Source organism: Sciurus carolinensis, chromosome 11 (assembly GCF_902686445.1).
Source record: "Sciurus carolinensis chromosome 11, mSciCar1.2, whole genome shotgun sequence".
Taxonomy (NCBI): Eukaryota; Metazoa; Chordata; class Mammalia; order Rodentia; family Sciuridae; genus Sciurus; species Sciurus carolinensis.
The window spans coordinates 5,366,513-5,382,233 of NC_062223.1; the positions used below are offsets into that span (position 1 = coordinate 5,366,513).

Here is a 15,721-nt window from a genome sequence, read left to right on the forward strand (position 1 = left end):
CTTATGGAACCTGCACAGCTTCATTTGACTTTTACATGGAAGTTATTCTTGGGCATGGTGTGAAAGGAAGGGGCCTGTGAATCCTTTGTCTTATGGCTATTGTTGCTCCCACATGCTTATTAAAAAACTCATCTTCCCCCCCACCCCCGATCTGAGGCGTGGGCACTGGTCACTTGATGTGCCTTCACCCAGAAAGTTTATAGAATGCCTGCTGTGTGCCGGCAGCTGCAGACTGCTCCTTTCCTGCCTATTTTGTGGCAAGTGGGAAGTTCCCCTCACCTGTTGGTCCCCTCAGTCTCCCAATACCTGCCCTGCAACCTGCTGGAACTTCTTTCTGAGTTCAGCCCAGAGCTGAGAGCCCAGGACACTTGGTGAACACCTGCAAGCATCTTTGTGAGTTACTGTCCCCTGGCTGCAGGGGAATCACAGCTGAGCTCCATCACTCCTTCCTGGGGTGGGAGAGGGGTTGGCAATGTCGGTGAAGTTGGTCTTTTCTGTTTGCAACAACCCCCCTCAAACACCAGCGCAGCAGGGCTGGGGCCCTGCAGTGGAACACTTGCCACCACATGAATCACCTCTGTACCCACCCGGGAACCATGAGGTGCCTGTCAAACCAGGTTCTGGAGAAGGAGGGAAAGGAGAGCAAGGGGGACCAGGAGGACAAGGAGCCCATTCTCCAAGTCCCTCCCATTTCTCCCCAGGAGCCCAGCAGCCAAACCCATGGTCCAGCCCCCACCCCCAGGCTCCCACTGTGCTGTCCCTGACCATCTACAGACAGTTCTTCCTCACTCCCCAGTCCCTGGGCCTTAGTGGGCAGCGACTCCAGCCAACCCAGGGGCCAACACCTACCCATCCCCGAGTGTGCCTCAGGATGCCCCTCTTTACTCCTTGCCTCCCACTCTCTTCCTGGAAAGGCTCAAAGGGCGGGAAAGTGGGTGCCCGCATCCTAACTGGCTGAGAGGGCAAGTTCGCGGAGGGCGGGGCACCTGCTGGCCCCCAGCTTTCCTCCCTTGCTGGGCCGGGGACCTCCTGAGGCAGATGCTCAAACGGGAATGAGGAGCTGGGTTCAAGCACGTGGGCGAGAACCGGGTTTAGCAGGTGAGCGCAGCAGGGAGAGGACAGAACAGGTGGGCACCCTCCCGCAGCCTTCCCTGCGCGCTGGGCGGTCGGGGGCGGGGTGTCCGGGAGGGGCGGGGCCTGCGGTCCCCCGGGACCCGCCAGCGGCTCCCGCCCCCTCCGGCCCCGCCCCAGCCCCGGGCGGGGCGGGCAGCGACCCGGGCGGCGGGGCTGGCAGCCTTGGCTGCCGGCAGTGTGGCCCGGCGCCCGCCTTAGCTGCAGCTCCCGTGAGGCGCCCGGGCCCCCCCGACCGGCTCCGGCCTCGTTATGGCCGCGGCCTCCTCCCCGCCCAGGGCCGAGAGGAAGCGCGGGGGCTGGGGCCGCCTGCTGGGCGCCCGGCGGGGCAGCGCGGGCCTGGCCAAGAAGTGCCCCTTCTCCCTGGAGCTGGCAGAGGGCGGCCCGACGGGCGGCACGCTCTATGCGCCCGTCGCGCCTGCCAGCGCCCTGGGGCCAGCGTCCCCCATGACCCCCGCCGCGCCCTCGGCGTCCCCGGTCGTCGCCGACCTCGGCCCGCGACCGCCTGTGAGCCTCGACCCGCGCGTCTCCATCTACAGCGCCCGCCGCCCGCTGCTCGCGCGCACCCACGTCCAGGGACGCGTCTACAACTTTCTCGAACGCCCCACGGGCTGGAAGTGCTTCGTCTACCACTTCGCTGTGTGAGTCCCGCGACGCGGCTCGGACGCCTTCGGGGTGGGTGGGGGACCGTGGTCCTGGCCCCTGCTGCCGCCTCGACCCCCGCCCTAGCTGTGACCCAGGGCAGCCGCGAGGAGAGGAAGGGGAAAACAGGCCCCATGAAGTTTAGGGACTGTGCTGGGAAAGGGGACTCCCCACAGGCCCTGAGGGGTGCACCTGATCAGGTTTGCTCGGAGGAGGGCTCCTCCGGGCAGGGCTGTCCTGTTGGTAAAGCTCTGGGAAGAGAAGCAAGCTGGGGAAGCTCAGCCTTGGGTGCAGTGAGAGAATTCCCCCTGGGTCGGCAGGGAGAGTAGCCTCATAAGCCCCCAGGAGTAGAAGTCCTGATGCTCAGACCCTTGGGAGCCCAGGTAGGTCTCAGTCTAGGGGACTCATGGGCAGGGATCCATCAGCATGGCAGGTGCACTGGCCTTCCCCAGGGCTGCAGGAGCACCCGCGGGTCCTGATGAACCCAAGCTCATAAAATCCTGGAAGGGTGCAGAGGGGCAAGTGTTCAGACATCCATCAAAGGCACCTGCGCTCCCAGAGGAAGCAGGGTAGCAGCACCTGGCCCTTGTGCTACCAGGTGGTTCCCACTCCTGTAGGCGGGACTCAGTTTGGCACTTGATTTCTCAAGGACAGGGGCACAGGAAGTTACCCTCCCAGAAGGGTCAGGCTGCACTCCTTGCTGCCTCCCCTGCTGTCCCCGTGGCCCTACTTCCTGGCTGCCCAGCCAGTGGCTTCTTGGTGTCTTGCCAACCTCTGGCCTGTGAGTCTGCTCAGATGTCCCCTTGCTGATTGCTGTGGGGCTCCTTTGGGGCTGCATGGGGTGATTTCCCACAGGTGGGGTGTGCTCAGCCCTGCTGCCTTGGCTGGCCTGGGAGGGTACCCAGGGGCCTGTCGACCCCACAGGTAGCTGTCACTAGGGCCCCCAGCTTGTAGCAGGAGCTGGCTCAGGTAGCTGTCCTTGTGAAGAGAAGTAGGACCTTCTCTTCCTGCAGGAAGGGCAGGTCTCAGGACAGCTGAGCCATGGCCATGCAGGTCTGGGGAGGTGGAGGCTTTGCGGCAGGAGTGGGGAACGTTTATATGCAGTGATCCCAAGGGACTTCACCTGAGTCCAGCCCTGCTGGGAAAATGTTCTACAAACAGTAGGCGGGTGGGTGTGCAGTGTAGATGGACTGGCCCCCAGCGGTCCCCTGCAGGACTCCACACTCCCTGTGGTGCTGGGGTGGGGGAGGCAGTGTGGCCCCCTCAGCAGATGCTGGAGAAGACCTGCCCCGTTACCTCTCGTCCAGGAGCCCCACCTGCCCAGGCAGGATGCCTGCAGGCACTCACTGGACGGCAGGTGGGGGTGCCATCCAGTGGGTGAGCGTTGCCTGAGCGCCAGCTGCAGCGCAGGGCAGAGGAAGAAGGCTCGCCATGCCCCAGAGGAAGTCTCTGCTTACACTGCGCTTTCTTCCTGATTAGGATTGTTCAGCCCTCGGAAGTTTGCTCAGTGGAGTCTGCCTTTGCCCAGCCTCCCGGAGGCAGGGCAGTGGCAGCTCAACGGCTTCTCTGATGTGGAGGGCAGGGGAAAGGGATGCCTATGAGTGGCCAAGTGGCAGTGGGCCAGTCTTTTCCAGCTCAGGTCCCTGGCCCTGCGAGAGGTGTGGCTGGCCCTGGGAAGTTGATGAACATCCCCCACCGTCTTGGGGTGGGGCTGCAGGTGGACCCTGGCTGGGCAGAGCACGTGGCTTGCCTGGGACCTGAGAAGGGGTCTTCTTACCCCCAGAGTCTCCAGGAGGTAGGTGGGGCCCTCAGAATTGGCCAGTCTCCTGAGGGAAGACCTGGCTTGGAGCCAGGATCCCAGGGGGCTGGAGCCTGGCTGCAGCCTCATGAAACACACTGGTCAGTGCCCGACTGGCTCTGGTGTTGCTGTATGAAGTCAGATGGGACGGGGATGAGATCAGGCTTTGTCCTTGGTAAGGCAGATTAGGAAATATGAGGGATTTTGGTTTCTGGGCCCAAGAAGGATAAGCCTGCCCTAGGAGGGTTGGGTCCCATGGTGGGCAGGGGGTCAAGGTAGGGACTGGCGTCCTACAGGCCTGGACATGCGTTCCCTTGTGCAGCTGGGGAAGCAGGCCCGGACATCCTGTCCCCTCCTTGGGGAACCCCTGCTCCGGCCCAAGGAGAGCAGCCCTTCCTGTGTCCGTTCTGGCCTTCCCTGACTGGCCAGGGAGCAGAACGCAGCACCCGGGCACTGCCCTTTGCTTTATTGGGCTTCCTGTCCTCTCTTGCCCCCAGTCTTCTTTCATGGCCCTTTACATCCCCACTGTGGGGTAACTCCCACCCTGGCTGAGGGCACAGGGGCCAGATGGGTCCAAGCCACCTTGCTGATGGGTCTTGGCAGGGTCTGTCTACTCTGGTTGCTGAGCTGCTTAGAATCCTGGCTGTGACTGAGGGATTTGAGGAAGAGGCACAGAGAGGAGCCTTCCCATATCCCTGACTCTCAAACCCAAACTGGGCTGGCTCAGCACTCCTGCCCCCACCCTCCCACACCCCCGGCCCTCCTGAGTTCTCAAGAACTTTCTGGTGTCTTTTGGCAGCACCTCACAGCGTGTGTTAATCATTGATGGAGCTTGCAACTGGGTCTGGCAGTTTATTGGGCTGATCTGGCTGCTTTTCCAAAAGTAGGAGCCATATCACCCTGACTGTGGCCAGGGAGGCCACCATGCAGACCTGAGAAGGGAACTGGGCAGGGTGGAGGGTGGCCAGCTGAGACAGCTGCGGGGGTGGGCCTGGAGGACAGGGCTGTCTGGGTGGCCAGGTCTCTCTCCCTGTCCCCTTCAAGCCCTGCCACCTGCTCCTCAACCCTGGATTCCAGGTGAAAACTGATTTCCTTTTGGGACTTCTCCCTGTGCCATGGCCTCTGGGGCCTGTCCGCTGGTCGCCTGCTCTGGTGGCCCAGAGACCCCTCAAGCCTGCTGCAGAACCAGCCCACGTTTCTGGAGGCACTGGTGCCCAGGTGCTGAGCACATCCCCCTGACCCAGTCTTGGTTGGGTGACCACAACACCTTCTGAGACAGGGCTGGGGAGGGTTTGAAGCTCCCTGCAAGGGTCTCCCCCACTAGCATGGAGGCCTGGGGGCAGGAGGATGCCTGGGGTCCTGCATCCTCTCAGGGCTGGAAGCAGACTGTGTCAAGCTAGGTGGTGGCCGGAGCAGCCGAGGCCAGGCAGGATGGCCTGCTCACCCACAGTGTGGAAGTGACCACCCACCGCCATGCCCCACTGCTGAGGGGGCTGGTGTCCTGCTCCTGGTGCAAAGGCCAGTTCCTGAGAGCACCTCCGTGTGAAGCATCCTCACAGGTGTGATCAGAGCTCCTCAGAGCACAGCGGCTCTGGGATGGGGTTGCTTGGAGGCCTGAGTCTGCCGCCCTCGCCAGCTCCTGGGCCAGGGCAGCTGCCGGTCTGCATTGTGCACGCTGAGCAGCCAGGCTGCAGACGAGGGCTCTGGTCTCCTGCACCTGCTCAGCCTGCTCCCAACCGGCCCAGGCAGGGCCCGCCTCTCCTGGCACCCAGCCTTCCCTGTGGATAAACGGACCCGATGAGCCCCAGGGCCTCTTCAGCCCGACATTCCCAGCCAGCTCTTGGCTCCTGGGTATTTTCCTGTGATCGAATCCCCGGTCCCTCATCAAGAATGATGGGCTGGAGACTGAACCTCAGGTGCCAGAGGTGGACAATGGCTGTCAAGGATGACGGTCTCCAAGGAGGACGTTCCAGGCCCAGAAGGAGCCTGGGTGTAAGGCCAGCCTGGGGGGAGTCTGCAGAGGAAGCTTCTGGGAGCAGCTGGCTCCCAGCCTCTGCTTTCCCGGGGACTGAGACGCTGCAGCCACCACGTGGGCTGCGACACAGACCCCGGGGTTTTTACGGGGTGGTGGGGAAGCACCCTGGGGGAGGTTGGCCTGTGCTGGCTGGTAGAGGAGGTGCCACGCAGGTGCCCTGCAGCCCAAGTGTGTCACAGTGATGCTCTGTGCAGGGCCCACGTGCCCTCCATGGGCGTGGAGGTGAGATGTCTGTGCCACCCTTCTCCTGGCAGGTGCTCGTTTCTCTCCAGTGGCCTCTGAGCATGAGACAGCCCAGAGCGGGGGGCAGGGGTACCAGGGCAGGAGAGGCAGTGGACGGAGACTGTGGCTGAGCCACCTCAGTGACGCCTTGGGACCTGATGTTCCTTGTGCTTCTGAGCCTGTGAAAGGACTTGGCCTCCGTGGATGTCCGTCTTCTGCTGCCCTGCCCAGCCTGACCCCCTTCTCTGGGCTCTGTGGGTGTTGCCCAGGGCAGGGGACCTCCTGGCTCTATCCAGGGGCCTTGGGGAAGGATGGAGGAGCATGACAGTACTGGAGGAGGAACAGGGCCCACTGTCTGCCCAGGGTGGCCCTTGGCTGTGTGCACCTGGGAACCCTGGGCTCAGAGAGGGCAGGGTACTTCTCCAAGGCCACACAGCTGTGTGTGTCCAAGGCTGCCTGGCCCTGAAGCCAAGAGCTTCCTCTCCACATGGCATGGCATGGCAACCAGGACCTCAGGCCTCCTCCAAACCCACTGCCCCACCTTGGGTGAATGGGGGTCACAGCGTCAACCCTGTGGTGGCTTGGCTATGTGGGGAAAGGGCGGCTGCCATTTGTGCTGGAAGGAGAGGAGAGAAAGCCGCTGGGCAGAAGCAGCTGCTCCTGACGGGTGGTGGAGCCTAGCCCAGTGCTTCCCCCGGCCACGGCTGGTGAACCCACCCTCGGTCCTGTCCTGAGAGTGGGGAGGTCACTTTCAGACGCCTTTGAGCTTCTGCTGAGGCTCAGTGGGGTGCCACCTCCTGCAAGAAGCCTTCCTGGCTGCTCCTGGCTGCCCCTGGCAGAGCAGTGCTGTCTTCATTATCAGTGCCTCTGCCCCTGCAGCCCTGGCCCCTCATCTGCCTGGGTGTCCTGTGGGGTGTTAGCAGATGCCCACCTCAGCGAGTCTGCGCTGGAGGGCTGTGCTCCGTGGAGGGTCTGCAGGCATCTGGTCACAGGAACCTGGGTCCTTCCTCACCTCCACCCGGCTCTGGCCCCCGCTCTACACCCATAGGCTGCTGCCCTGTCATGGCAGCCCCTCGGGGAGGTTGCACCTCGGGACACCCCCTGTGAGTACTTTTATCTAGTGGCATTCCTGAGCTTCAGGGAGAGTCCTCGGGTCCGGGGAGGACTACCCTGAGGTGACATCACCGTCCTGGCCGGGGTGGGGCAGATTTGAGATTAGGCCTCCTGAGCTTTGGTTCAGGGTGTGAGGGCTGAGCAGGCCCTGTCTGGAGTGGACTTCTCTACACAGTCCCTGATAAAGACGTGGTCTGCTTGTCCCTCTGCCTGGCCACCTGCGGTAGGAGGAACTAGTCCACACACACGTGCATGTGTGTAGTCATGCGTTTTGATGGGGTCCAGTGTGGCATTCCCAGGCCAGGGGCAACCCGTACTGATCAGCTCAGGGTAACTGGCACGCCCACCCCTTTTGTGTGCGGGGCACCATGAAGACCCTCTCTGCCAGCTGTCACCAAGTGCTCAGTTGCTGTCAGCCTGTTACTCCACTGTGCCATGGAACGTGCCCAGTGACTCCTGCCCAGCTGCTCCCTGAGCCCATTCACCATCCCCTCTCCAACCACCCTCCCCACACCCTTCCTGGGCTCTGGGACCACTGCCCCCGCCCCCCGCGCTTTGGGACCCACGTTTTCGCTTCTGTGTGAGAGCACGCAGCACCCTGTGCCCGGTGTGTGTCACTGTGCCTGGGTTCTCCGGTTCTGTTGGTTTCGCTGCAGATGGCAGGACCTTCTCACTGAAGCTGAGCACTATTCTCGTGTGTGCACACATCCATCCGCTGTCCGCCTCGACTGGCTTCTCCCCTGGGTTGAGTGGTGTTGCGGGGAGCGCGGGCGCTGGTGTCTTGTGGACATGCTGACTTCGGTCCTTTGAATGCATACCCAGGAGCAGGACAGCTAGGCCCCATGCAGCTCTGTTTCAGTGTCTGAGGACCCGCCATGCTGCTCCCGCAACCCTGTCCCAGCCAGCGTCCCCACCCGCAGTGTGCCAGGGCTCCCCTTTCTCCACATCCTCGCCTGCATCTATCCTTTTCTTTTTGACAATGACCATGCCTCATGTGGTTCTGACCTGCATCTCCTTTATCAGCGACGTTGAATGGTGTTCCGTGTGCTTGCTGGCCCTTGTGCATCCTGCTTTGAGAGGTGTCTTCACTTTCTTAAACGGTGTTATTTTTGCTGTCGAGGCTTTTGAGTTCCTTATATATTCTGGAAATGGGTCCCCTGTCTGATGGACAGTGTGTGAACCTTCCCCCTCATCCTCTAAGTTGCCTCTTCACTCTGTTGATTCTTTGGCAGTACTGAAAATTTTTGGTTTGAATGAAATTCCATTTGTCAGATTTTGCTTTTGTTGCCAAAACGATCTTTACCCAGACCCATGTCTGGAAGCATTTCTCCAGTGTTTTCTTCTAGTAGTTTCCTAGTTTGGGGCCTTACACTTAAGTTTTTGATACCCTTTGAATTGATTCTTGTGTGTGGTGAGAGATGGGGCCTGCTTTCTTCTGCACAGGGGTGTCCACTTTCTCACTAATTGAAGACTTCTTCTCTAGTGTGTATTCTTGCTGCCTTATTCAGCAGTCAGCTGGCCTTAAGCACATGGATTTGTTTCTGGGTTCTCTGTTCTAGTCTGTTGGTCTACGTCTGTTTTCACGGCAGTACCATGCTCTTGTGGTGACCATAGCTTTGTCACCTGTTTTGAAGTTGAGAATTAGGATGTCTCTGCATTTTCTTTGCTCAGGATTCCTTTGCTATTCAGAGTCCTGTGTGGTTCCATACAGATGTTAAAAATGATTTTCCCACTTCCATGAATACTGTCATTGATATTTGAATAGGATTTGTACTGAATCTTCAGACTTTGGGAAATATGTACATTTTAACAATATTCTAATCCATGAACATGGGATACCTTTTCATTTTTTTTTATATCCTCTTTAATTTCTTTTCAATTTGTAACTTTCATTGTAAAATTATTACCTCTTTGGATAAATTTATTTCTCAGCATTTTATTTTTGCTATTGCAAATGAATTGCTTTCTTGATTTCTTTCTTAGAAATTTTGTGATTGGCATGTAAAAGGTTATTAATTTGCATATGTTGATTTCATACCCTTGCAACTTTACTGAATTTGACTATCAATTCTAGCAGGGTTGTGTGTGTGTGTGTGTGTAGTCTTTCATTTTTTCTCTATATAAAGCCACACATTTCCAATACAGTATTGAAAAAGACAAGAGTGGTAAAAATAGACATCCTCACCTCGTTCCTGACCTTTGAGGAAATGATAATGATTTTAGCTTTCCCTATTCAGTATGATGTTGTCTATGGGTTTGTCATATATGGCCTTTACTGTGTTGAGGTGAATTCCCTCTATCCCTGATTTTTTTTTTTTTTTAATCATGAGTTGTTGAAATTTATTCAATGCTTTTTCTGCATCCATTGAGATGGTCATATGGGTTTTATCTTTCATTCTGTTGATGTGATGTATTACAGCTATTGATTTGCTTATGTTGAAGCATCCTTGTGTGACTGGGATGAATCCACTTGATCATGATGTGTAATCTTTTTGATGTGCTGCTGAACTAGTTTGTTAATAACTTGTTGAGAACTTTTGCATCTGTGTTCATCAGGGATTCTGACCAGTAGCTCCATTTTTGTTGACTTTGCCTAGTCAGCATTAGGGTGAGCTGGCCTTGTAGAGTGAGCTCAGAAGCACTTTTCTTTGTGGGAGAATTTTTTATTACTGATTCAGTCTTGAATTTGTCATCGGTCTCTTCAGGTTTTCTGTGTCTGCATAGTTCAGTATTTAGTAGCTCATGTCTGTAGAGAAATTCATCCACTTCTAGGTTTTCCAATTTGTTGATGTTTAATTGTTCATAGTAGTCCCAGTATTTCTGTGATATCAGTTATAAGACCCATTTTCCACCTGTTATTTATTTGGATCTCCTCCTCCTCCTCCTCCTCCTCCTCCTCCTTCTTCTCCTCCTCCTCCTTCTTCTTTTCTCTCTCTCTCTCTCTCTCTCTCTCTCTCTCTCTCTCTCTCTCTCGGCTAGTTTGACTAAAGTTTTGTTGGTTTTATCTTTTCAAAAAAAGCCAACATTGGGGACTAGAACTGTAGCTCAGTAGCAGAGTGCTTGCCTAGCATGTGTGAGGCACTGGGTTCAATTCTCAGCATCACATAAAAATAAGCATATAAAGCAAGTCATGCTGTGCATCTACAACTACAAAAAAAACTACATTGTTCCGTTGTGTAGTTTTTTTGTCCGTTTCATTTATTTCTGCTCTGATCTTTGTAATTTCTTTCCCTCTACTAATTTTGGGTTAAGTTTGTTCTTGATTTTCTAGTTCCTTGAGCTGCATTGTCAGGCTGCTTGCTTGAAGCCTTTATTCCTGAGTCTGGGCACTTACTGCTAGAAGCTTCCCTCTAGTGCGGTTCTTGCTGTGTTCCCTGTGTTGTGCTTTTGTTTCATTTAAGAGACTTTAAAATTTACATTTTGATTTCTTCATTGACCCAATGATCATTCAGAGAATGTTGTTTCACTGCCATGTATTCTCACAACTTCTGAGGTTCCTCTTGTGGATTTCTCGTTTTATTCCTTGTGGTCAGAGAAGTTGCTTGCTAAGATTTCTGTTTTTTAAAATTCGTTGAGACTTGTTTTGTGGTCTAACACGTGTTCTGTCCGGAAGAATGTGCTCCCTGCTGAGAGAGCACGCGTGCCCTGCGGCTGTGCACGCAGCACTCCGTCGCTGTCGGTCAGGCCCGCGTGGGCCATCCCAGGGCTCAACTCCGACTTTTTTCTTCTTCTAGAGGATCTGTCCATTGGCAGAGGTTGGGTGCCGAGGTTCCCCACAACCATCTTGCTGGAGCCTGCGAACCTAACTGGGGGCTCCCGTGCTGGGTGCAGATATTCTTACCATGGCTCCTTCCTGCTCTTGACTCTATTCCTGTCATCACACAGTGATCTTCTTGGTCTCTTCCTGTGGTTTCCACTTAGTCTGGTACACCTGGTGTAAGGGGAGCTGCTCTGCTGGTTCCGTTTTCATGAGCCAGCATGTCTGTACTGACTCAGGGACTTTCGTGCAGGCGGCTTCTCACTTGGTCTTTTTATTTTTTTTTAACCACTAAACCAATCTGACTCTTTCAATTGGAAATTTGAATCCATTTTCATGAGAGGTCACTGGTGGCAAGTGAAGTCGCTTCCTGCTGTTCTGCTGGCTTTCTGGCGGTTCTGTTTGTCCTCCATGCCTTTCCTCGGTGGTCGTGTGTCTTCGTGGTTGGGCAGTTTTCTGTATTTACAGGTTTGGTTCCCTTCTCTTTCCCTTGTGCGCGTCTACTCCACTCGTGGTCCTGTACCTGCTCCATGTGTCTTTGTGCTGGTGGCTCCTGTGCTCCTCTAGTCCACTCGTGGTCCTGTACCTGCTCCGTGTGTCTCCGTCCTGGTGGCCTCTGTGCGCGTCTACTCCACTCGTGGTCCTGTACCTGCTCCATGTGTCTCCGTACTGATGGCCTCTGTGTGCGTCTACTCCACTCGTGGTCCTGTACCTGCTCCGTGTGTCTCCGTGCTGGTGGCTCCTGTGCACGTCTACTCCACTCGTGGTCCTGTACCTGCTCCGTGTGTCTCCGTGCTGGTGGCTCCTGTGCATCTACTCCACTCGTGGTCCTGTACCTGCTCCATGTGTCTCCGTGCTGGTGGTTCCTGTGCTCCTCTACTCCACTCGTGGTCCTGTACCTGCTCCATGTGTCTCCGTGCTGGTGGCCCCTGTGCGCATCTACTCCACTCGTGGTCCTGTACCTGCTCAGTGTGTCTCCGTGCTGGTGGCCCCTGTGCGCGTCTACTCCACTCGTGGTCCTGTACCTGCTCCGTGTGTCTCCGTGCTGGTAGCTCCTGTGCTCCTCTAGTCCACTCGTGGTCCTGTACCTGCTCCATGTGTCTCCGTGCTGGTGGCTCCTGTGCTCCTCTAGTCCACTCGTGGTCCTATACCTGCTCCATGTGTCTCCGTGCTGGTGGCTCCTGTGCTCCTCTAGTCCACTCGTGGTCCTGTACCTGCTCCATGTGTCTCCGTGCTGGTGGCTCCTGTGCTCCTCTAGTCCACTCGTGGTCCTGTACCTGCTCCATGTGTCTCCGTGCTGGTGGCTCCTGTGCTCCTCTAGTCCACTCGTGGTCCTGTACCTGCTCCATGTGTCTCTGTGCTGGTGGCCCCTGTGCGCGTCTACTCCACTCGTGGTCCTGTACCTGCTCTGTGTGTCTCCGTGCTGGTGGCTCCTGTGCTCTAGCTTCTAGCATCCCACTCTCTGGTGTTTCTGGCAGGACCGTCTGGTGGTGGTGAGTTCTTGCAGCTGTGGCTGTCTTGGTATGGCTTTATTCCCTGTCACTTCTGAAGGAGAACTTTGCTGGGTGTGGTCTTCTTGGTTGGCAGGTTTTTCTCTGGACTTTGTATGGTCCCACTGTCTCCTGACTAGTGAAGTTTCTGCTCAGAAGTCTGCTGTCAGTCAGGGGGAGTGCCTTGTGTGTAACCTGGCACCTCTCTCGCTGTTTGTTGCCGTTTGTAGGATTCTCTTTGTCTTGTACTTTTGACCGTCTGACTATGATATGCCTTGGAGAGGGTCTTTTCTGCTTGGATCTATTGGGGGTCCTTTGAGCCCCTTGGACCTGGCTGTCCATATCTTTTCCAAGATGTGTAAGGTTTTCAGTAATCATTTCATTAAATATTTTATTGAATTTCTATGATTTTTCTTTCCTTTCACCCTCTGAGACGCCCACAGTGCAACTACTGACTTACACAGGGTGTCCCATGTGGCTCGAAGGCGTTCTTCATTCTTTTATTTTTATTTTTTGTCTGACTTTTATTTTAGTCAAAAGACTTGTCTTAGGGTCAAAGTCCTTTCCTCTGCCTGATCTATTCTGCTTTAGAGGCTCTGAACTGGGTTTTTTATTTCCTTGAGCTCCAGACTTCCATTTGGTTCCTTTTCACTGCCTCACTCTCTTTGCTGAATTTCACACTGAGGGGCTGAGTTGTCTTCCTGCCTCCATTGAGCTGTCTGTCTGTCTTCCCTTGCATCTTAGTAAGTTCCCCAACCGTCACTATTTTGGCTTGTCAGGCCATCTGTTGGTTTCTGTACCTTTGCAATCTTACTAGAGTCACGTGGGTCCTGTTACCTGTGTCCCCATGTTCATATTCTTCAATGTCTGTGCATTTGCTGTAGCCTCTAGCATCTTTATAGGGTGGCTTCATAGTAAAAGGCTCTCTCCTGGCAATGTGTCCCCAGCTGCTGGTTGGTAATATGGCACTGGCCTGGTCTAGGTGGGTGTTAGTGTGGAGGCCATGCAGCTTCTCCAGCTGTAGTCAGCTCTGTGGTGTTTGTGGGACCTCTGGCTGGGCTTCAGGGTTGTGGGGTTGCCTACTTGCTGAGAAGCTGCATGAGGCCAGTGTGCTCACTGGCAGCACTGGGCATGGAGTGTCCATCTGTGGGTATGAGCTGCCGCTCAGTGTCTGAGGGCTGCTCGGGGCAGGAAAGCAATTGTGACCCAGGTGGCTGTGGTACCATTTACCTGGTAGAAGGGCAAACTGCCCATGAGTGTCTGACGGCCACTCACGGGCCTAGACACCTGGCAGTGTCTGAGAGTGGCACGTGTGACTTTGTGGGACCTCAAGGGAGACTGGGGGGCCTGCCAGGTGCTTCCCAGGGCCGAGTGTGGGTCTGCAGGAACTTCCACCTCTGGTTGGAGGGGATGGTGTTGGTGAGGTGACTCCAGAGCACACCTCTGCTACTTCTGAGTTCTCAGTCCTCTGCATTCTTTCAGCTCATCAGTTCACACTCAGGGACGTTGGGTCACCTTTGCTCATGCCACGCCTGGGGAGCTCCTCCAGGTCTGCACAGAGGCCCTTGGAGCCTTAGTCTCAAGCAGGGCAAGTGCCTTGCTCTGGGCACTGCAGGCACCAGGCTCCAGCCTGGCCTGGCCTGTCTGCAGCTGCAGGAAGCACCCTTGAAGGCCCCCCTCCTCCACCTGCCAACTGCTTTCCTTGTGCTTGTGTCTTGGCAGTGGGCACAGTCCCCCAGGGCTACTGCAGCAGGCTGAGGACTTCCCAAGGGTGGGCAGCCTTCTCTGCCCCCTCCCTAAAACTGTGCTCCTGGGAAATTGCAAGCCACTCAGAACAGCTCTCCTGAGCACATTCCTACTAGCCTTGCTCCATACAGAGAGCTGCAGAGGTTCGCAAAGCAGGAACCAAAGGTAGGCCAGCTGGACAGGACCCCAGCCGGCCCCACTCCTTTCCTGCCCTAGAGCATGCCTCCTCATGAAGACTACCCAGCTACTCTGGGACCCCCATGCCCCCCAGGGCCAGGGGCCACTCCTTGCTTCTTGACTCACTGCAGTCTCTGCAGCTCCAGAGCCTCATTGAAAATAGGCCCCTCCCTCCCCAGCAGTCCTGTCTGAGGGGCCCTGCCTGGCAGAGGGAGCAGCTGGGAGTTTCGGGGGCCCCAGGGAACCTCGGGCTGTATCTGAACATTTTCAGGAAGCATGTGCTTCGAGCTTTTGGTCTTGGCAGGTTGTGGGCTTGGTGTTCTATTCCATGGTTCCTCCTGTTGTTCTCCTGTGAAAAGTCACATCTGTGCTCCTGGCTGTGTGATGGCTCAAAAGACGATAAAAGCTGGTCATTAAGAGAGTGTGGTGCTGGGGGCCCAGTGCAGCTGGGTGGTACTGGCATGTGTCGGGCATCAACCAGTCAACAAATTTTTAAAATCTGCTTGTAGGTCCAGTTGCATGGGAAGGTTTAGTGAGAGCCATGTGGGAAAGTCAGATGGGCCCACGCGTCACTTGGCACACTGAGGTAAATTCTGGGTGGGTCAGAAAACCACTCGTGTGCCGGAAGGAAACCCAGGGAATCTCCTGTCCTGAGGCGCAAAGGCCAGACGCATGAAGTGTGAGATCACCCCTGCAGAACTGCAGGCAGGCAGCCTGGGGAAGATCGTGAGTGCCAGGAAAGGTCAGTGTCTCCGGCGTAGAGTTTCCAAAATCAGGGAAGAAACCAACCACCCGCGAGGAGATGAGCAAAGACTGTGAACCCACCTGCCCAGCAGCCACCGCCCTTCCGCAGAAAGGAGCGCTGACTTCTCTCCTGGTAAGAGAAACTCAGAAGGAGGCCTCACCATGGTCCTGGCCAGATTGCAGAAATCCAGCGGCTGGTGGGCGTGCAAGGCAGTGAACTCTGCGAGGAGTGGAGCTGGCCACAGCCGGCAGAATCGTGCGTGCATTTGCTCTGACTTGGCAAACCGCACGCAGTTCCTAGAACCTATCTACCCCGGGCCATGCAGGACACGGTTCCCGAAAGGCCCGTTTGTAGTTGGTAAGGCTGGGAGAGCCTCTGCCCGTTACGGGAAAGTGCTTGCATTAGCCGTGAGTGCAGTGCTGTTAGGGAGGAGTCGCCAGGATATTTTCACGTGGCAAAAGCACAGTGGATGGAAGTGTACCGGCCACTCTTCATCCAACAAGGGAGAGGATACAAATCCTCCACACAAAGACAAGAGCCCTGGAAGGACAAGCCAAAGCTTGACACCAGTTATCTCAGAGGTCAGGGAGGGGCCTTGCACGGTGGGCCACGCCTGTCATCCCAGGACTCAGGAGGCCGAGGCAGGAGGATGGCTAGGTCAAAGCCAGCCTCAGCAACTTAGTGAGGTCCTAAGGATCTTAGCGAGACCCTGTCTCAAAAAATAAAAAGGGCAGAGAGTGGCTCAGTGGTTAAGTGTCCCTGGGTTCAATTCCCAGTGCCAAAAAAGAAGGCAGGGAGGGGACTTAAGAAAATCTTAAAACCTTTGTCTTTGAATATTCCTGGTTTTATAAATTTCATTTTGAAA

At 55.9% G+C, this 15,721-nt stretch overlaps 1 protein-coding gene across 5 annotated transcripts in view; it reads left to right on the forward strand.

Annotated features, from left to right (window-relative positions):
- The first annotated feature begins 1,244 nt into the window (after positions 1-1,244).
- The window catches only part of Kcnq1 (potassium voltage-gated channel subfamily Q member 1), a 307,534-nt gene continuing 293,057 nt past the window's right edge, over positions 1,245-15,721 (forward strand). For 2 of the 5 annotated variants that reach the window (XM_047518656.1, XM_047518660.1), the window contains exon 1: positions 1,245-1,772. In XM_047518656.1, coding sequence (XP_047374612.1) covers positions 1,384-1,772 — 389 coding nt within the window. In that variant the 5' untranslated portion in view covers positions 1,245-1,383. The remainder of the gene's footprint in view (positions 1,773-15,721) is intronic. The other 3 variants (XM_047518655.1, XM_047518661.1, XM_047518658.1) reach the window with 2 other exon arrangements.